Source organism: Sardina pilchardus, chromosome 15 (genome assembly GCF_963854185.1).
Source record: "Sardina pilchardus chromosome 15, fSarPil1.1, whole genome shotgun sequence".
NCBI classification, from domain to species: Eukaryota; Metazoa; Chordata; class Actinopteri; order Clupeiformes; family Clupeidae; genus Sardina; species Sardina pilchardus.
The window spans coordinates 5,551,613-5,573,509 of NC_085008.1; the positions used below are offsets into that span (position 1 = coordinate 5,551,613).

A 21,897-nucleotide genomic window follows, 5' to 3' on the forward strand; every position below is an offset into this window, starting at 1 on the left:
CTGCTCACACAATGTTGACATCATTACATCATTGTACATGTGTTTGAGGTCAGTATGCATTCCATTTGGTAACGCAACCTGCACACTTATATAGCGTGTTCTACAGTCGTATCGACTAAAAGCTTACCTTCTTACTGCATTCAGCGAAGAAGTTCCTTAACGCAGCTTCTGTTCTGCAAGGTAGGACGTTTCACCAGGTGCATACCCTGGGATGGCATAATGAGAGCCCGTCACCCTGTCCAGGAGGATTAAGTACGTTATGATTTATTTATCACTGCAAAAAATATCCACATGGTTAAATATTTCACCGTGGCACAGACAAGACAGCCTTACAGAAATCAGTTTCCCTACTTATAGGCCTAGAAGTCAGAGACAGAAGGGAATTGAGTCATTGTACTAAGCAGCAATATGGGGTTCATATTTCTCAGCAAGAACTCAGGTTGCGATTTGATCATAAAAATTGTGGCCCAAGTCATACTATAAAATGCCTTTGTTTCTGTTACAAAACAGAATGTGCTATTTGTCACCAAGTTTCCACATAATAGAAAGCAAAAAGCTATTGCCGCAAGTCATAATAGATCTTCTGTAGATGCAGCATTATTTTCAAGTTTTGGATAGTGTTGTCACAGTCTAACACTTGCCATTATGAACACTAGGGCAAACAACTTATTCTGAATGCTGACTGAGACAGCTGGACCTTTTGTGGCTCACTGCTAGTATGAATTATTAAACTCATGGGCTACAATGTGTTCCCTTCGGGTTCAGCAGAATAGTCTACCTATATACCTTCTCTCTCTCTCTCTCCCTCCCTCTCTCTTCTCTCTATCTCTCTCTCTCTCTCTGTTCCCATGGCCCTCTTCTGCTACTGAACTGCCCTCCCCTACGGAGCATGTGTCAGTGGAGGTCCCTCAGACCGATTTCTGCTTACTCACTACTGTACCTCCCTGCCTGTAAAGCCTTGAATAAAGCATCTGCAGCAGCCTGAGGTCACCATTCATCTCTGGCTCTGGTGCAGTATAGAGAGAGAAGAGTGGCATTTCTGTGTGTGCATGTGTGTGTGTGTGTGTGTGTGTGTGTGTGTGAGAGAGAGAGAGAGAGAGAGAGAGAGAGAGAGAGAGAGAGAGAGAGAAAGAGAGAGATGTATGTATGTGTGTATGTTCAGATTTGTTGTATTATAGCCTATAGTAACTTTTTTGAGAGTAAGGCCTTATAGCTGGCTATTTTTGTTGTTTTACTTAGCTTACATTGAAACAAACACTCTGATAAGCATTGTTGGTGCCTTTAATTCATATGTAATCGCATGCAACATTTAATTACTGTTGAATAATTATGTTGATTATTAAAAAGGTGATGATGGGTCAACTTTTTGAGCAATGTTGAGGATCCCGGTCTTATGTTCTGGTTGGATGATCATGATAATTTGCCTTCTGATGTCTGAAGTTCCCCAGGGAAACAAGTATTGTCCAATAGGAACATGCTTGAGCAGCAAAATAAAGAGCCATTGCTGGAAACGTGTGTAGGCCTACTAGCTTAACTGAAGGCAACATAAAATACTGCTGTGGTCTGGATAAATGTAGTTATAGTAAGGCTATAGTGTAGTGGTTCGTAAGGTGATTTACGCAACCCTACCTTTCTTAGAAGAGAGATTGCTGCTATGAGAGGGAAGATTCTATGTTAGGAAATTAGCTTATAATGAAAGCATTCGTGTAGGAACTCAGTAGTAAGTAATTGTGTCAATACGGAAATAATTTAGTGGTACTCAATGGGAGGGTCGTGCAGAGATTGACAGGACGTCTGAGCAGTAAGCAATGAGACTTCGATTCCACTGACTAATTACGTAGCCAAGCGCTTCAGGCTCTCGCGCTGAAGCATGTTCACTTATGTCCTTTAAAAAATAGACGGTGTGGACACGATGGTGAAACCGAAACGGAGTCCCTCACATGCACTTGATCACGCTACATTGTAATGCTATAGTTCTTGGAATGTTGCTCTAAAGTAGCCTAGGTTATGTGAACATGTATCTGTTGTAGGCTACTGTATCGAGCGGTAGGCTACCAAGTTATTAACTTGGTTGTCAAAAATGAAGTTGGTTATGTCAGAATATGCTTCGACCTAAGTGATGTTTTGCACAGGATTCGCATAGTGCCATAACTATTATCATTACACGTTACAATGCGGAGCTGTCCTAAGTCTCTGTTCAAAAAGCTCTGTCCTTGCGGCTAAATCATTTTAAAAAGTAGCCTAGGCTACGGCGTTGGCTGAATAGCAGAGATGAGGAGGGCATCTACCTTCCTTTCCAGAATTGCAAGGTTTGTTATGTCTTTTATTTGTAAGATCAGGTAGGGCGTCAAACGTATCACAGTCGTAGGCTACATATTCTCCATATCTCACCTAAACCAGAAACCCCACCATCACAAGATGTAGGCCCATCAACGGCGGTCCAGACAGTGGCGAGACCATCTTTGCCTTGTCTTCGGGACAGGGCAAATGTGGAGTGGCAGTGATCCGGGTCAGTGGACCAGGCTCATCCCTAGCACTCCGCAGTCTGACAGGTCCGAGGCAGAGTTTTCCAACCCCACGCAAAGCCCTGCTGCGGCACATCATACATCCTCACTCTAAGGAGATACTCGACCGTGGGCTGGTCTTGTGGTTCCCTGGTGAGTTGGTCCACTTTGTTGTGTGTTGAACATAGACTCACTATCTTGCCTCATGATTGACAATTTTTCGCCAACGTGGCCTACTTATGGATATGAAACCAAGCCTCTCTTTGGGTCTTAGGGTTCAAATATGGCATCAAGTGTAGAAAAATAAACTGCTGTTTAATAAGCAGCCGATGCATGTTTTTATCCTGCCATTAACTTAAACAATCTATGGTAGGCCTATGGGGAAATGTTTCCTGTGTTTACATTTTTGCTCTAAATTGCAGGTCCTTATAGCTTTACAGGGGAAGACAGTGCAGAGTTCCACATACATGGGGGCCCGGCTGTGATCAGCGGAGTCCTGGGGGCACTAGGTAAAGTATCACATGACTGAGGGGTTATACAACAGACTTCCAAGTGAAAGAATCCATTTATGTCTGTGATATTGGATGATGCTAGTCTGGCTATCACCATACTTAGCTCAATCTATTAAGATTGAGCATTAGTCTGGGGAATCTGCGCTTCATATCTACTGCACAAGAGGCTAATCAATGGGATGACTCTACACTTTTTGATAGTCCTTCAACCAATCAGACCAACCATCCGGGTGCACCTTTTGGATAAGCTAGTTTGTGATTGGACCCAGAAGATGTGGACGGGAAGCAGAAGAGATAGATGCAGGTTTCCAGCCTGAGATGCAGGGCGATTCAAGCAGGGTTTTTACCTAGCCTAGGATGATGCAGCAGGGTGTTGAAAACGGTGCTGCCATACCAGTTTTGTCCTCTAGAGGGCAGCAGACCCTTGTCTGTATTCTGTACTTGGTTAAACTACAGTTCAGTGTCTCTTTCTCTGTGCCTCTCTTACACACCTATCATTGTATTTTTGCTGGTATGTTTCAGGGTTCAGTATAGTCCAAGGAGCGTTCCAGATTTTTTTAAATATATGCCTTTTTTTAACCAGGGAAGAAAATCACATTGAGATATCTCATTTACAAGTGAGCCCTGGCCAAGGTAGCATCGCACAGTTAACGTAATACAGACAAACAGAAGTAAAAAAAAAATACATAATACATAAAACAACAGTCACAACACACATTCAACACACATTGAATTCAACACAACCATTTGTTGCCACCATCAGATTCTGGTTAAAGGCTGGGCCCCAGTGAGTTGGCTACTAACTGGAATTTTTGTGTCAGATGAATAGGATAAAGCTCATCAAATACATAAGTAGACCATCAGTGTTGAAGGACTGTGCAAATTGTATTAGTGGCAGTGTTCCTCACCATAGCAGTGGCAGGAATTATAGACAGACCTGGTTGGAAATCACTATGGAATTATGTATGCATTTTATCAGTTCACTGTTTATAACCATTGTCCTCTTTGATGCTGGGTGGAGCAATATACATTTGAATGGGCTATTTTTGCTTTGGTGCAAAACAAATGGGATTGACTGTGGGACTGGGAATGAAGTGTTCATCATGCTTCCCAGTATAATAGCAGTGTTGAAACGTTTAGGTCTTCCTTAAAGGTGTAGTCAGTCAGCGATCGCGAGTATGTGATTTCAAGCCAATAACAATGTTCGTCACATTCAGCAATTATCTCCTCACGACCACTAGCCATTCTGTGTGTACACTGTAGCCCAGGCTCCAAAAGCTGGAAGCAAACAAATTGGGTAGCCTGTGCCCCAAACAACAACAACAAAAAAACAATCCCTGCGTGGAGTTTCTCTGGGAATACTGAAGGGAGCGGTGAGCTTGTTGTTTTGTTCGGTGAGATCACCGATGTAAAGTGCACTATAAATAGAATTTATTATTATTATTATTATTAGTTAAAACATGATGGACGTTGTTTTGGAAAAAACCTCTGCTAATAAATGTAAACATAAACATAAACAAATGTGACTTCTCGCGCAATCGCCGACTTGGAGAACACATAGTGGCCGTATCATAAGTCATGAAACAAAGAAGTCATTGGATATTTCTGTGTAGATATGGTCTATGTTGTGTTAGTTTATAGTAGTTTAGTTTAGTTTGAACACGTTTCTGTTGCCTACTTATGGAATACAGTTCATCCTGAAGTGTCCAGCAATTTCATTTCTGTGATATCAGTCTTACAGTCATGATCATGGATGTCCAGTATAGCCCTCCTGCACCCTGCTGGAGTTTTAATAGTGGAACCCAGCTGTAACACTCATCATGAGCATTTCATCCAGCTCTTATGCAAGAGTCCCACCCTGCCTCTAATCCATCCTGGCCTTGTTTTTTCTGGAATGGGAACTGCTGCCTGTCCCTGTTAGGATGTATACAATTAAGCTAATGGGCCAGAGTAAAAACAGCACGTGTTAGTTAGATACACCAAAATGCCTATGTGTCTTTTTTTACATGGAAAGGTGAGCTTCAACCTTTAGTGTAGTTGATTGCATCCCCCAGCAGATACATACCGGTACATCCCATCAAACTAGTGCTTAAACCAGAGAGGGTTAAAGCGGAGCGAGAGGCGCAAACGTTCGATCATTTCCGCGTTCTGTCTTCGCAAAGGGGAGGGGGGCTAAATCCCCCTTTAAGCAGACCGGTTAACATTCGAACTGAACTGCTTGCCAATCTGACAGAGATCGATATCCCACTATGACGTCTTTGCGACATGCCTCTTTAAGCAGACAGGAACTGTTCGAATTTCTCTTCCATAGAGATGCATTATGTTGCTCTATCTTGTCAGTAATTAAGGATCTTTGCTTAAACTGCATTGTTTTGGTGATCACCAGCATGTGCAGTCCTTAACATGGACCCGCTGAGGGGGAATGGCACATTATGTATTTCTGTGAGGTCATAAGGAGTGACTGCATTCCCTCCGCCTAGTAGGCCTAGTTGTTTGTATTTCTCCAAGTGGAATAGAATCCTCCCTTGATAACTGTGTGAGGTATGTCTCTTCCTTTCCTGCAGAAGCTCACATTAGATATGTTCTTGAATGTTTGTGTAAGGGGTTACAGCGGTGTTTTGCAGGATGACCATGGCTATGGCTTTCCTGTATGTAGGGGCAACTCTTGAGTGGTCCCATGATAAGTCATATATGGAAATATCCAGCCTTTCATCTTTACTTAACAGAAATATAGAAGCAACACATTCGTTTTCTCTCCTGTTTGAAGTAGACGAGTTGAAGTACCGTAAACAATCCAAGACTAATTCTCTGCACATTAAAAAATGTGTTCGTTCTCAAACTTGGTTAGATCGGTAGTAGTGAGAACTTCATCTTTACATTCAGTTCACAGCCATCTTGTCTGTTGGGCAGTCCCCCAGTCATGAATGCCAGAACTTGATATTAGTGACATTATTTTGTGAGATAAACGTGCACATTTCAGTGCACTTTCATGACCAGTCCCTGGCACGTCTGCGCAACATGCTTTTTAATCAGCTTTTTGATATGTCACAGCTGTCAGGTGGATGGATTACCGTGCCAAAAGTGAAGTGCTCACTGACACAGATTTTAACAAATGTTTGAACAAAATTAGAGAGAGAGAGATGTACATAGAAGTAATCTTTATATATTTTACCTCAAACAGTGAAAAAGTGTATACTGTGTGGTGTTCCACTATTGAACATACTGTATATTCACTGTTCGTGGAACTCCTGATGTTTCCATGTGCAAGTGCACATAATTTTCATCATCAACAACAAAAACAACAACAACAACAATAGTAGCCAGAAATCATGTCCCTTGACACCCAAAGGGAAACTCTCCCTCACTAGTTCTAATATGGTCTTTGTGTCCGCCTTTTTCCACGAGGAGAGAAATAGGTGGAGGGTAGTGCAAGGTAGGATCAGGCAGTCCTCATAAAAATAACAAACCCCACTTCCAGGTAATGCAGTTTTCTCAGAACCAAGCAAACAAAGGGGGTTATTTTTGCCCACATAATCCTCATTACTTCACTTCTCTGGGCAGTTTTCTGAGAAACGCCCAAGCCAAGGGGAAGTTATTTGTGTTTATGTTTGTGAACACTTTCTCCACATAACCCCACAAAAGAGGCGGATAGTGGAAAAACAACATTTGACTTTGTTCTGACCAACTCCTATATCCTGAATAATTCCCATACATCAACAAAAGTGAATGACTGGAAAATAGCTGGACAAGACATCCAATTTGCAGATTTCCAAAGTATTTCATAATTTAAACAGGAAATGTTATATTTGAACAAACAAGATAGTTTATTTTTATGATATTTATAAAATATGTGTAATTTACCATTTTAAATGTATAATATTTCATGAATGTTGTTTATTTTTGTTTTCTCAAACAAGTGGCCGCTCAGGTCACATGGCATGAACACATGTCAAGCACAATAGCAAGGGTTGAGAACGTGCCAGAGGCTTGTGCGTTTTATTGCTTCCCTCTCGCCCTTGATGTCAGATGTCAAATTCTTTTAGCAGTCACAGCAAAGCTTTTTTCATCTTGGTTATCAATTTGTTTACTGTTCACTAGTTGTGTTGCACACATGCAGTGGCCAGTAACACCACTATTTGCAGTGCTGTGGAATAGCACAGAAACAATTGTTGGAAAATCAGTTTAGTTGCTTAATTTATGTGATTTAGTTGCTTAGTTGCTTAATTTATGTGATTGGGTTTGTGGTAACTTTTGTTCAGCAAATATAATGTTTGTATCATCTCATCACCATATCAAATATCTCATAAATCTAGGAACTATAAAAGCTTTTGTATAATTTTATGTGCAAATTATACAGGTCCTTGGTCAATTTAAAGCCCCCCCTTGGTAGGATTAGCTATTTCCCTCTCTGTTGGAGAAAGTGTGCATGCTATTTCTTATTAACTGTGGAATAAGCACATGGATTTGTATACAAGCTAGTCAAACGGTTAGCATGAGTTCAGCAGAACAATGTGAATGTTACAAGGTAAGAAGCGCGATTTAAAATGAGTTTCCTGCTTCTCTCTTCTCTTAGCGGGGCAGTAAGTCTCAATGTTGCAAGGTTGGTTTTTGGCCGGGGGACGCTAGGGGGAGTGGGGAAAGTCACCATTTCAAAGATCATTTAATCATCCAAATGATTTCTAAACAGGTTTATTAAGTTGAAATACTTGCCTTGTTCCCCTTTAACCTGCTGTAACTTTGTAGCCACGTTTTCAGTATCTAATTGCCTCCATGGCACTGTTCGTATCTCAGGGAGTCTGCCCAGTCTGCGCCCAGCGGAGGCAGGAGAATTCACGAGGCGGGCCTTCCATGCGGGCAAGCTGGACCTGACGGAGGTGGAGGGGCTAGGGGACCTGATCCACGCCGAGACCGAGGCCCAGAGGAGGCAGGCCCTGAGGCAGATGGCCGGAGACCTGGGGCGCCTGTACCACGACTGGAGCCATCGCCTCACCCGGGTACACACACACGCTCAAACTGTATCTCCTGGGACACACCCCTATTTGAGTAGTCTTCTTGAAGGGTTAGAACCCAGTTATGTTTCAGGGCTGCCTGACAGTTTGATCATTCAACTTAACTGATAAGGATTCAGGTGGCAAGTGGAGTTTTTTATGATGTATTTTTTATGCAATGTATCAAGATTTAGTATCATCATTCTTAGGTGTTATAAAACACTCAAAAAAGTAAGAGCAGGGTTTACAGTGCAGTGCCACCAATTGCCTCTGCAAAATACTGTATATCAGTGAACAAGCTAGCAAGTTTTTATCAGTGCCATCTGTGCTGTTGTTATTGTTATTAGTTGGCGCACTAGAGTTAAATGAAAATATTTTGAAGTAGTTAATTTATGGGTCTATTCAAATAAAGTGTTGCCTAACATGTATTTTTGCATTGGCCCCAATTACCGTAACCTCATGGTCAACAGGAGGAACACAGGAAGCTTGTTGGCAACTGTCGATGTCACATGTTGTTCCAGAAGTAGATTTGTTTGCCAGACTCGAAGTGAGAGAATAACACCTGCTACTCAGCATAGCTAATATAGCAAGTCATGGCAGTTCTCTGTTTTGTTTTGTAGGGTCATGTTAGAGTCAAACAATTAATTACTGAGTAGATTGAAATTATTTTCATACACCTCTGCATGAATGGTGTAGATTAGAGCACTTGCAAGATGACATCAATTGGGGTATTTCTTTACTAGTTTACTAGTTACTAGACCTAGCTCTGCTTTCGTACTAGCATTCATCAGCCCATGTGCTATCAGGGAGCTGAACCCCCGACCTTGGCGAAGCTTGCGGAGCGTTCTTGTCCGCCGAACTCACCGGATTTCGGCGGGCAAGGTGTGTCATCACCCATCATCCCAGCTATTGTTGTGGCTATGAGTGTGATGGACAGTCTCGGGAGCCGTGCGGCGGCGCGGAGAGCAGAGATCAGGAGAGGGGATATCCTGCACTGGGCGAGTGCCAGCCCAGCTCTGGCACATCCAAAGCCCCACGGGGTCCTGGGATTCGAGGAGATCGTGTTAATTCTCAGCAGCCTGTGTTTACACTTGGGCGAGAAAGAGAGCGAGAATCTTGAGACCGATGAGACAAATTTAGGTCTTTCCGCAGGAAAGATCTCTTTTACAAAAGCGAGCGCTATTTTGGACCAGCGGTTCTCTCCATGAACATTTTTGGGTCAAAAGCTCACGCAAATCGAGCCACCTTGGCTTGATGTGGTCACAATAAACAATGGAATCTGCTTAGTGAAAAAGATTTCTGACACGTTTGAAGTTGGCAACTTGGCTTAGTTATTAACACAAAACTTTATTGTTTCCCCAAACAGACCATACTATGTGTGTTGAACTTGTCTTTGTGTTCTTTGTCCCTAGTGTTTGGCCCATGTGGAAGCATTCATTGACTTCAGTGAGGATGAGCTCATTGAGGATGGGGTCTTAAATCAAGGTAAGTGTCTCCATGGCTGGAAAAACAACAGCACAGCTGACTGGAGGAGTCTCTCTTTCCCAAGGGATCAGGAGCCTCGCCATTTCCTGTTTGCATGGGACAGCCAGTGTGACTATGAAGCTTGTGTGTTTGTGTGTGTGTGTGTGTGTGTGGGATGGTGGGGTGGTGGTATATGGGAGGTTAGAGGGGAGATGGTGGAGGAGGGAGATAGAGATCAAACTGCTGAAAGGACAGTTTCCTCGAGGAAGCACGGAGAGAAAAGGGCCATGGGGGAGACGTCAGGCATTCGTCTTGGCTTCAAAGCTGAGGGCCCGCCAGCCGGTGTGTGTGTGTGTGTGTATGTGTGTATATGTGTGTGTGTGTGTGTGTGTGTGTGTGTGTGTGAGAGAGAGAGAATATGTTTGTGTGTGAGAGAGAAAGAGAGAGAGAGTGTCTCTCTGTCTCTGTATATGTGTGTGTGTGTGTGTGTGTGTGTGTGTGTGTGAGAGAGAGAGAGAGATTGTGTGTATGCAGGAATCCGCTGTCAGCAGCGCGTCTTACCAGAGCTCTGCCACCATGGTTTACAGCCGGCAGTGTCGTCAGTTGGCTTTTTTCCTCCTCCCTCAGCCCTCTCTTTCCTATCACTTTGTGTTTTTGGTTGTTCCTTTTGTTGGACTCCCAGTACCTTCAGCATTGGTTTTCTCTGGAGAACGTGATGCCTGTGTTCCTGGGGAGGTTTGTCACTTTCCTGCCTTTGTATGGAGGGCCAAGCAGAGGACACGGACTCCCCCGCTGAGAATTATTTACCAACACAACCCAAGGCAGCTAGCCGCACCGATAAAGGTGATTTGGGTGTGGCGCTGAAAGAGTGACACCATTTCCATGAGAGCTGTTGTTCTTGGGGGAGTTCCAGGGTTTTTACATGATGTGCAGGAGGATCCCAAAGCAGGGAAGCCAAGTGGCTGATTGAAGCTCTGGGAGATGCTGAACTCCAGCTCCTAGCCAACAATGGGAAGGGTCATCAGTGCCTAATTTGTGTGTTGTTCCCTATGAGCAGTTTTACAATTAGAGCTGTGTTTCCATTGCAGCTTTGCACAAATGTATAGCTATATTTGTTGAAATTCGACAAAGCACAATTGCATATGGCCGGCGCTTATCTCACGTATGCCACTCTCCTGCATACAGTAGGCAAGACAGCCGCTCAACCTGCTGTGTAAGGACCAACACAATTCTCTCTCTGAGAGTGATTGATTGCTTTATAAAGAACACCTGCGAGTGTGATCACTGATTGCCCTGAGGAAGACTCAGTAGAGTCGAAACGCGTAGGCTTATCCAATGCAATAAAGGATTTTTAACTTTTTTCACTATATCGGTGTGCCTCGGACTTTTGACTGCCTTAAACACAGCACAACGTTTCTCTATACAGGACAGTCGCAGTTTTTTCAATTTCAATTATGTCCATTCCGAAGAGCACCCGATTTTAATCTTTATATTTGACCCAACGCAGCACTCTCCTTCTCTCTCTCTTCAACAATTCTCTCTCTATCTCTCCCTCTCATACTGGCCACGCCTGTGTTGCTCATCTCACGTACACCACTCTCCTGCAGACAGTAGACATAATGACTCATGACATAGTTTGCTATGAGATTGAATGACATATCCGATCATTTTTCCAAAGAATCCTTAGGAAAATGTCTCATGACATTTCATCTTTTTCTAGAGTAGTAAGGCAGGATGCCCCCAGAGGTCCTGTTACCATCATGACTAATTGCTATTGTCTGAGCTGCCTTCTCAGTGCCGCTGCTACCCTAATTACAGTGCATGAAAATGCACTGTACTGTTCTTCCTAGGCTTCTTATACTTCCTCTTCTTCTAACACTCGCAATTCAGCTTCAACCGTTTAACGTAAAAACTTCATTCAAATGTTGTTGCGTAGGTCTTGCTTATGCCATGTGTGCTTTGTATTTTTCAACTTTGTAACTTTTATACTTTTTAAACTATGAATTAAAAACGATTCCCCCATAGATTTATCATTGAGCTATTTCCCCATAGACTTAACATTGCTCATTATGACATCACGGCAGCAATTAGAATGTTACGCCAGGTGGCCGGTCCAGGTGCAGCAGCTCTCTCTCTCTCTCAGGCTTTAAACAAACACTGGCTCTCTTGAGACTATACATTTTCTGTTCCCCTGTATCAACATAAGTCTTCCTAATTCCATCCAACTTTTTATCCATTCATCTTCTTCAAACCATTCACTCATCCACCCATTCTAAACAGTCTGCCTATCAACATCAATTAGACGATCTACATTCAACTTTTAAACAATCTACTCTGTCTCAGGCTTTAAGCACACACTCTGGCTCTCTTAAGACTAGCCAGTTAAATTGATTACACCTGTATCTGTATCCACTACTCTCAGTAGAGAGCTGTGTCTCTCCATTCTACAAGAATATAAGGCACATTCCATCCAACTTTCTATCCATTCATCTTCTTCAGACCATTCACTCATCCACCCATTAAACTGTCTATCAACATCCATTAAACTCTCTGTCTATCAACATTAATTAGACTACATTCAACTTTTAAATTATTTACTCTGTCTCAGGTTTCAAGCATATACACTCTGGCTCTCTTAAGACTAGCCAGTTAAATTGATTACACCTGTATCAACTGTCAGTTTCTCTGGCTATAAGCATACAATCTCTCTGAAGACTACATATCCTGTTAACTGTTTCCTCTGTCCACAACTGTTTCAAAATAAAAGTCCTCACTGCAATAATACACCATTAAATCATTTAACCATTGAAACTACTCAACTATTCAACTGTTCAACCATTCCAACTGTCAGTTATCATCCACTATGCCTCCAGTCAACTACATGAAACCTCCATGTACCTAGCAACCAACATAGCAACCATTAAAATTAAGCGTTTATGACCGTTTCCATAGCAACCAACATGCTTATACTGCAGTAACTTCTTGTTTCCTGATAGTGGCCACAATGGATACCCTTGCAACAAATGTTTAAAAATAAAAGTCCTCACTAGCAAGTTAGCTAGTTAGCATTGTTAGCATAGTTAGCATTTTTAACATAACTGCTAGAAATCAATAGCTAAGTTAGCTAATCAACCTGGTTAGCATTGTTAGCATTTTTAGCATAACTGCAAGAAATCATCAACTAAGTTAGCTAATCAACCTGGTTAGCATTGTTAACAAATTTAGCATAGTTAACATTTTTAGCATTACTGCTAGAAATCATCAGCTAAGTTAGCTAATCAACCTGGTTAGCATTGTTAGTAAAGTTAGCATCATTACCATAGTTAGCATTGCTAGCATAGGTTGCATCTTTAGCATAACTGCTAGTAATCATTACCTAAGTTAGCTAATCAACCTGGTTAGCACTGTTAGCATAGTTAACATTTTTACCATAACTGCAAGAAATCAGTAGTTAAGTTAACCAATCAACCTGATTATCATTTTAACATGATTAGAAAGCATTAGTTAAGTTAGAACTGGAATGTTTCAGCTTTAAACTGTCTACCTTCACACTATCAACTTTCTTTAAACTATGCAATCACCATCTTTACCCTAGCTACACCTTAGTAGTCATTTCTACATTATCTATCGATACATTTTTGCATTTTCATGCACTGGTAATTCCTTGGAATTGCATTTCTAGTTATAATAATAAATAATAATACATTTTATTTATATTGCGCTTTACATCAAATCAATGATCTCAAAATGCTACAATGCATACTGTACATACACACACAAAAAAATGATAAAAGTAACATCATAGAGGAATTTAAAACTAGCATATAAAATTAAGCTAAAACCAGCATATACAGTACAAACAGATAAAAGTATGCATCATGCACTGTAGGGGTGGGAATTGGCAAAAAAAATTAAGATTCGATACTATTGCGATATTTGGGCCACAATTCGATAATATTGCGATTCTTAACATATTGCGATACACCAAGTATTGCAATTCGATTTTGCGATATATTGCTATTCATGTCTCTCATAGTCATTATTACAAAAAATTAGGAAAATAACACTGTTCAACTCACTTTGCAATGGCATGGTGCATGTCAAGGTCCTTACTATTTACTTTTTGTTGAAAACCAAAATACACCCACCTTTTTCGATGTGAAAGTAGTGTAGAGTGTCGTGTATAACAGGTTGTGATTGTGAAGCCATTTTCATTTATTATTGCTGTTGAATGCACAATGAAACACCACAACACGTGCCCCCCTTATAAGCGTAATAAGCTAATTTAATGTGATCAGAGTAAACCCTGAGTAAACTCGACTCAAATAAAAGTAAAATGGATAATTAAATTATATAATTAAGTATTGCGATACTTTGAGCTACAAGTATCGATTTAATTGTGTGCACAAAATATCGCGATACTGAACAGAATCGATTTTTTCCCCCACCACTAATGCACTGTGTGTAGGGCACCAAGGGACATTAAATCAGGGCTTTCCAACTGATTATGAACCAGGGACCATCACTCTGACTAAGGAGGCAACCTAAAGACCACCACTGTATTAAAATGCTGATTCCCACATTAAAACTACATTACTGTTGTGGCGATGATCATGATCAGGGACCACTAGCACATATTGAAATATGAGGTTTATCTTTTATCTTCCCGGTTCTCAATGGCCATCTTAGATACCTAAATGTGACAACGGATCTCCCAAAGTACTCTGTGTTACCGAGGTACTGTAGGGCATTGGGCAAGACCAGAGAGCATGCAGTCAACAACAAATGTACATTTGTTTTGTAAAGCATATTCTGTGTGTTCATCAGTCCCTGACTTTGACTCCTGCGCTCTCCTCTCCTGTTCTTGTCCATCTCCCATGTGTCCAGTGGACGAGTCCTTGTCTCAGCTGTTACGGGAGATTGAGGAGCACCTGAGCGACGAGCGCAAAGGAGAACGCCTACGCAGTGGCGTGCAGGTGGTGATCGCTGGGGCAACCAACGCAGGCAAGAGCAGCCTGCTCAACCTGCTGTGTAAGGACCAACACGATTCTCTCTCTCTCTCTCTCTCTCTTGCCGGCCATGCCTATGGTGTTCAACTCACGTACACCACTCTTCTGCAGACAGTAGGCAAGAGCAGCCTGCTCAACCTACTGTGTAAGGACCAACACGATCCTCACTCTCTCTATCTCTCCCTCTCTTGACGGCCATGCCTATGGTCTTCAACTCACGTACGCCACTCTCCTGCAGACAGTTAATGACTCATGACATAGTTTGCTGTGACATTGAATGGCATATCCGGCCATTTTTCCAAATAATCCTTTCCTGTGTCCTTATCTTTTTCTAGAGTAAGGTAGAATTCTACCAGAGGTCCTGTTATGAACAAGACTAAGTGTTATTGTCTGAGCTGCATACTCAGTACCACTGCTACCCAACACACATCATGCACTGTGCATAGGGCACCAAGGGACAGAGGGGGCACCAAAATGTATAGTATATGCCAATAAATAGTAGCTTTATTGCAAACTACTTTTCACTCTTCTTATAGAACATTTAGAATGTCAAAATGCATCAACAGCATATTGCATAAGGATACTTTTCGGGTCCTCTCTCAATCTCCATCCATTATGCTCCTCCATTTATTTGGGTCTTAAACATGTTTGAGAGAGAGAGAGAGAGAGAGAGAGAGAGAGAGAGAGAGAGGTTCCAGCTGGCTTGTCATTGTTGATAATTGATATCTCCTTTTTAATATGATAACAATTTTACTGACCAGTTTTTAGACCAGTTATGAACTGTGAGAGCCAGGGCACTTTGACATAGGCTGCACTCCAGGGATGGAAATTAACTTTTTTGTCCACCTGCCACTGTGGCAGGTAGATTTTAATATGTACCAGCCACTTAACATTTTTACCAGCCAATATACAGTATATTCAACCGTTCCATACATTATACTGCCAAGTAGGGATGTAACGGTATGGAAATTTAACCCCACTGTTATAGTGACCAAAATTATCACGTTTTTTGGTAGCCTATTATCGTGGTATTGTGTTCAATATGTTAAGAAAGCACTGATAGGCCTACACAAGCTGAAATAGTTTTTGAAAAGTGTGACCGTGTCTATTGCATTACAAAAATATAGGCAAAACCTTATTGCCTTAAGCGGGATAGGCTACAGATCATTCAGAGCAGTGGCAATCCTAGTCTCTGCTCAACCCTCCACACACACAGAAAATGGCTTGTCTTGTTTTTACTTCATATTTGAATTCATACACTTTATATATTTTGTTAACAATTTATAGCATTTTAGGATCTGCATAATTACTCAAAATATTCAGTCATTTGAATACTTCATATTGATTACACTAGTCTTTAATGATATTTTAGGGGTGGTGTGTAGGGGTAGGCTATTTGTTGTGATCGTCATGTCCAGAGATGGTTCTGGTCATGTCCATGCTATCTTTCGATGTTGAGGATATTGATACAAGGCGTGTGTTCTTATCTCTGTGGCGACTGCTAATATCCTGATGAAATAAACAACTTGAAGTGGAGGTAGTTGCTTACCCGCCACAGTGGCGGGTGTGTTGACATATTTCACCCGCCAGCGCACAAAACTACACGCATTTGGCGGGTGGCGGGTGGCTAATTTCCATCCCTGCTGCACTCGCTGTGATTTGGAATATGGACAAGAATATGAAGAGTGGTCTTTGCCTTTGTGTAGTGCAACTGATGAGTCTTCAACAATTTGTTTCCATTAAACTAAACATGAAGCACATGATATGCAGATTTAAACGTATTCCACTCAGATAGTTGGGCTATATATCAGGCTCATAATTCACTTTTAATTGCAAACAAAAACAAACTAGCTAGCATAATGTCATCACATGCTTCTAAGGAATGAAGGCTGTGTATACCTAGCCTGGCACGCCCTCCCAGTGATGTAACACCTTCGGCAAGTCGATGGCAATCAGGCTAGTGTATACCATCTTAATATCATACAACAATATCATTGTTAGTATTGTTATAGTATATATTTGATATGTATTTGTAGACACAATGTTCTGAAAGTGACAGCGCACCATTTATAAATTAGTATTTCTTAACAAATTTATATTTTAAAACAAAATCACCAGCTGCGGCACTGTGCATACTTGATCAATGGAGATTCCTCTGATCTACTCCAGCACTTTTAATGTCTAAAATATATTGTAGAAATGATACTTCTATTGGTAATGTAAAACTCCCTCTGTTTTTGATTGATTGATTGATTGATTGATTGAAGGTAGAAGTAACTCAACTGGGATCAATTAAAAAGTCAATAGCTAAAACACAGAATTCTAAGTAAGTAGTGTACAAAGAAACAACATCCTATTGTGCCGTCATTGTGCACATTGAAATGGACTTCAGTGGCAGAGTCAGGAGGAAGTCAGGAGGAACTGCCATGCCAGGGGAAGCCCACTCACAGTCTGGGGATGAAGGATGGCCTGTTCCCCTGCTGCAGTCCATTCTCTTTTATTTATGCCCTGGTGCTGTTGTCCGATCACTGTTTAAAGACTCACATCCTGTGGTAATGTGCTGGCATGCATATCAACTGTTCGGAGCGGTTCCTTGGTTCAAGTGTTTCCTATCTTAATAATGGGGGTATTTATCAGTGCTAAGATAAAATCCAGTTATGTTTCCTCCTAACATCCATCTCATGACCGTCTGAAGACATATGCAAACAGTCAGTGTGAATAGAGACCCTTGACAGTGGACAGTGGATTATTTGTGTCTTTTCTTGCATTCTTAAATAGTTCGAGGAGGCAAGATTAGCCACAATGGCGCTAAGGATGTAGTCTCTGATCAGTGCTTTTACACTTTATTCTCATGCCAACTATATGAAAATGGTGTAAGGCTTTGATTTCCAGTGTAACCGTAAAAGGGTGGAGTGGCATTTAGATTATGGTATAGAAGGAGAAAATTGACTGAATTGTCTCTGAAAGGCTGAGATAATTTGATTATTTATTATTTACTTGAAAATACACTGCTAATACGACTTACAGTGACTTTCAAACACCTCCACCAGTTGTGAAGAAGACTTGAATACATTACGATTGTGTGAACCCCAATGTCCCTATTTACTGTAGGCCAGCGCCCTGCAGCCATCGTGTCTCCGGTGGCCGGGACCACACGAGACGTTGTGGAGACGTGCGTGGACATTGGCGGCTTTCCTGTCCTGCTCAGTGACACGGCGGGCTTAAGACACACTCTGGACAGTGTGGAGAAAGAGGGGGTGCGGCGGGCCAGGGAGAGGTAAGAACAACTACATTTGTTTGTCATACCCCTTACACAACCAGCATACACATACCGTGGTAGGTGTAATAACTCAATGATATGACAGTGTCATATTAACATCATATTAACCAGTATTTGTCGTAACATACAGTACATGTTGTAACATTTTTTAATTCATATTACTGCTTAGTAGCATGTGACATTATCTGTTATGACATATAGCCATTGTAATTATTTACAATGATAGTGATATAGGACTGTGATATCCTTGAGTGACTGCATGACATCTGCCGTGCTATTTTTTTATGACATCAGGAAATTGACAGAGGGTTCATGTGAAGTGATATTTACGAGTTTCTTTTGTTTACATTAATGTGGAGCACAGAGACATGTAGCCCAGCGTGAGGTTCTTATCAGTACTCCCAAGGAAGTGTTGGTCTGGCATCTCTAGTGTTGTGACCTCGTTCCGTCCCGATCACCTTTGGAATTTCAAGAGCCACAAACAAGCCTGTTAGCATCTGGGACATTTGAAGTAAACAGTCTGAAGTGTTTGGTTTTTGTTGTGTCAATTACAGTACATGAGGGAGTGTGAGAACAGCACTACGTGTTCGTGTTCTACATGTATGGAAGGAAGAAGTTACCCATAACACTGACTTAATACCGTCTTCCTCTTGCCGCCATTATGCACACTAAGTATAGTCCTTATACAACCACAAATCAGAAAAACTTGGGACAATGGGTAAAATGTGAATAAAAACAGAATGTGATGATCTACAAATATCTCATATTTAGTTGTGAAAAGGACACAGACAGCATATTATATGTTGAAAAGATTGACTATTTCATGGAAAATATACAAATTTGATACCAGCAACATGTTTCTAAAAATTTTGAATTTGATACCAGCAACATGTTTCAAAAAAGTTTTTAAAAAGTGTTTACCGTAATTTCCCAATTATCAGCCACAGCTTATACATTGATTTTGTAAAAAACTTCATCTACTGTAGGAGGTTAATACAAGGGGGCAGTTAACACACAACGCCCAATGCAAAAGGGAATTTTACCCAGCGTTCCAGCTTTTTCTTGGGGCTGTACACTTGGGTGGTGACAAACTGGGCAGATATAAATATCCATCACACATACTTGGCTTGCATAAGCTGGCACCTACTACCCCCATGGGCCATGGTGTTGCGTAACAGACATTAAAGGGGCGCCGTTTAGCACCTCCTGACTTTGACAGGCATGGGGTTCCACCTGTTTGTTCCAACCAGTGCCCGTTGTTTATCTTTGGGCTGTACATCAACAGGAGAAGCGGTGTCTTGTCATGCATTCTGGAGGGGGGACTTGGACATTTAGGAAGTGCGTATAGTTCTTCATGACGGGGGTGGGGGTGGGTGGGGGGGGTGAGGAGGGAGGAGGGAGGGCTGCGTGGGTTTGAGGCTAAGTGTGTCTGGGAGACTGACCCCACACAGGAAGGAGGTATGAACCACTGACATCCGCTACTGTCATGCCCCCTCACTCCACCCCCTCCACCCCCACCCCCCACCCCCCACCCCCCTCAGGGTGCAGCAGGCCGACCTGGCGCTGGTGGTGGTGGACTCCTCGCTGCTGCCCCAGGAGCCCCGGAACATGGCGGCCCACCTCAGCCAGCAGCTTGCCGAGGTTCTGTCTGGCCAGCAGGCCTCCCAGGCCTCCTGCCTCCTGGTGCTCAACAAGAGTGACCTCCTGTCGGAGGAGGAGCGCCGGAGCGTCCAGAGCGCCCTGAGGGAGAGCAGTGACCTGCCCCCCGCCTGCCTCCTGTCCTGCCACACCAACGGTGGGGTGAACGGGTTTTTGTCCGCCCTAAAGAACGCTGTGCAGATTTTGTGAGTATTTCACCAACGTACTCTACATGGTTATGACACAAATAACGCAAAACTAAAGCCCCACTTTAAATTAATTTTGTATAATATCCGGAATGTTTTACCCCTGCTCTTTTATTTGTATTGGCTACATTTATCTGGCCTTCAGTTACTTGACACCTTTGGACAAGATTTTTCTGTACTACCAGAGATGAGTCTTATTAGAGCCATACTGTACATTTTCAACTTTTCTACAATCTGCATTGCAGTTGTGAGATGTTTTTCTACAGCACTACGTGTTCGTGTTCTACACGTATGGAAGGAAGAAGTTTCCCATAACACTGACTTAATACCGTCTTCCTCTTGCCGCCATTATGCACACTAAGTATAGTCCTTACACCGTGTCCTAACTGCAAGCGGCGCGACCGAATGCGTGCGACAAAATCAGTTTTCTATTTTAGTCGCGTCGCGCCGCCTTGACATTAACTTCTTCACGGCGTAACAAAGGTTCATTAAAGAATGTTAACGGATACAATGTGGACACAAACTATCCGACAGTCGCTTACAATTAGGACACGGTGTTATACAACCACAAATCAGAAAAACTTGGGACAGTGTGTAAAATGTGAATAAAAACAGAATGTGATGATCTACAAATATCTCATATTTAGTTGTGAGAAGGACACAGACAACAAACAGGGACTTACAGAAGCCATGTCTTTCTATTTATTTACACCTTCAGAGATTGTTATGGCTGGATACCTTTATATTATTGATAATGTGTTATAATTCATTGATATAATGAGTTCATTTGAATAAATACATACATTTAGAACATGTAGAAACATGTTGAAAATTGCCTACATGACTGGTTCTATGCATCTGTGTGCGCGCGTGTGTGCACGTGTGCGCACGTGTGTGTGTCCGAGAAAAAGAACTTCTTGTCACGTTCAGTTTTTGCCCGTTGCTTAGATTGTACTTTTCCAGACTGGCATGATAACACGGCACTTCCTCACATTCCTCTTCCTTTCCTGTGTCAGGTGCGGGGATCCCCTGACCGGCGGGCCCAGCCTGACCCAGGCCCGACACCGTGCCCACCTCATGGAATGCGTGCGCTCCCTGGCCCAGTACCGCCAGTACCGGGACGTGGACCTGGCCCTGGCGGCCGAGGGCGTCCGCTTGGCCCTCACCGGCCTGGGCCGCATCACTGGCAGGGTGGGGGCCGAGGAAATTCTGGACATCATATTCAGGGACTTCTGCATCGGGAAGTGACCCAGTTGTTACAGCAGAGTTGAAATAGTGGCTGTGTCTGTGTGTGTGTGTGTGTGTGTGTGTGTGTGTGTGTGTGTGTGTGTGTGTCTGTGTGTGTGTCTGTGTCTGTGTGTGTCTTTGTGTGTGTGTGGTATGCACATGTGTGTATACTTCATTTTTGTGATGTTCAGTTTCGTTATTATTCGAGATAAACCGGAAATAAAAAATACGAGAAACCAACGCCTGTTTTCACTGTGGGATTGAGGGCGTCTTCAGCGTCCCCTTACTGTCCTTTTGTTCCCCTGCCGATGAAGTTGTTCTGTCATTATTTATGTCTCTCTCGTGAACTCCTCACCCCTCTTTCCTCGTGTGGCCACCCGTAGCACAGATGCACTTCCACATGCTAAAGGCTCAGTCCTCTCAGCATTTTTCTCCATCCAGTTGGCCTTTCCTTGACCCCTGAGAAGCCACCCAAACAACGCTGCCAAACTCATCAATAATCACCCTTTATTGCTTTGGAGCGGTTCATGATGCCAGGGAGGAATGGGCAGCGGAATGGGACTGATTATGAATTTGTTTTTATTTTTGTAGTAGAACATTTCTACATGTGTACACTGACATCCACAGTCATTTGCACCCCTTTTTTTCCCCCAGTAAAACCTCCCTATGCCAATGAACGTTTAGTTTTCTCTCAAATCTTATCAATTTGGAGAATACAAATCAGTGAAATCTTAAGCATTTCTCTTTACAGAATATGTATGGATGTAGGAACTGAGAAAATCATGGGAGAAACTGGATTTTATGTTCAGCAAACCGTTATTGCATTGATATGTTGTGTATGATTGACCGGCTGGATGATCCAATCTTGACCCACTTGTAGTGTTTTAGCAGAGGCGTCCAGATTTTGATTTAAATTACTAGAGTGACATGATACTATGAACTCAGAAAGGAAAAAAGGCTCGAGCACACTGAGGAAGGCGCTAAGCCGAAACACGTCTGTGCAATAAAGCACATTTATATGCAAAGTGCGGCCTTTTTTTCTTTCCTGAATTAACATATACTGTACTGT

The 21,897-nt window shown here is 42.3% G+C and overlaps 1 protein-coding gene across 1 annotated transcript; it reads left to right on the plus strand.

Moving 5' to 3' along the window:
- The first annotated feature begins 1,911 nt into the window (after positions 1-1,911).
- Positions 1,912-21,068, plus strand: gtpbp3 (GTP binding protein 3, mitochondrial). The gene is made up of 9 exons (XM_062556989.1): positions 1,912-2,309; positions 2,401-2,657; positions 2,927-3,013; positions 7,808-8,010; positions 9,417-9,489; positions 14,356-14,499; positions 17,589-17,754; positions 19,299-19,601; positions 20,618-21,068. Exons 1-9 carry the CDS (start codon positions 2,272-2,274, stop codon positions 20,847-20,849), a joined length of 1,503 nt encoding a protein of 500 aa, XP_062412973.1. The 5' UTR covers positions 1,912-2,271; the 3' UTR covers positions 20,850-21,068.
- The last annotated feature ends 829 nt before the right edge of the window (positions 21,069-21,897 follow it).

What these genes read in the sequence shown, in the direction of transcription:
- gtpbp3 (XM_062556989.1), top strand. Translation starts at nt 2,272, where the DNA reads ATGAGGAGGGCATCTACCTTCCTTTCCAGAATTGCAAG. An exon ending in GCTGGTCTTGTGGTTCCCTG is followed by an intron (nt 2,658 to 2,926) that starts GTGAGTTGGTCC and finishes TCTAAATTGCAG; the next exon opens with GTCCTTATAGCTTTACAGGG. An exon ending in GTGCGGCGGGCCAGGGAGAG is followed by an intron (nt 17,755 to 19,298) that starts GTAAGAACAACT and finishes CACCCCCCTCAG; the next exon opens with GGTGCAGCAGGCCGACCTGG.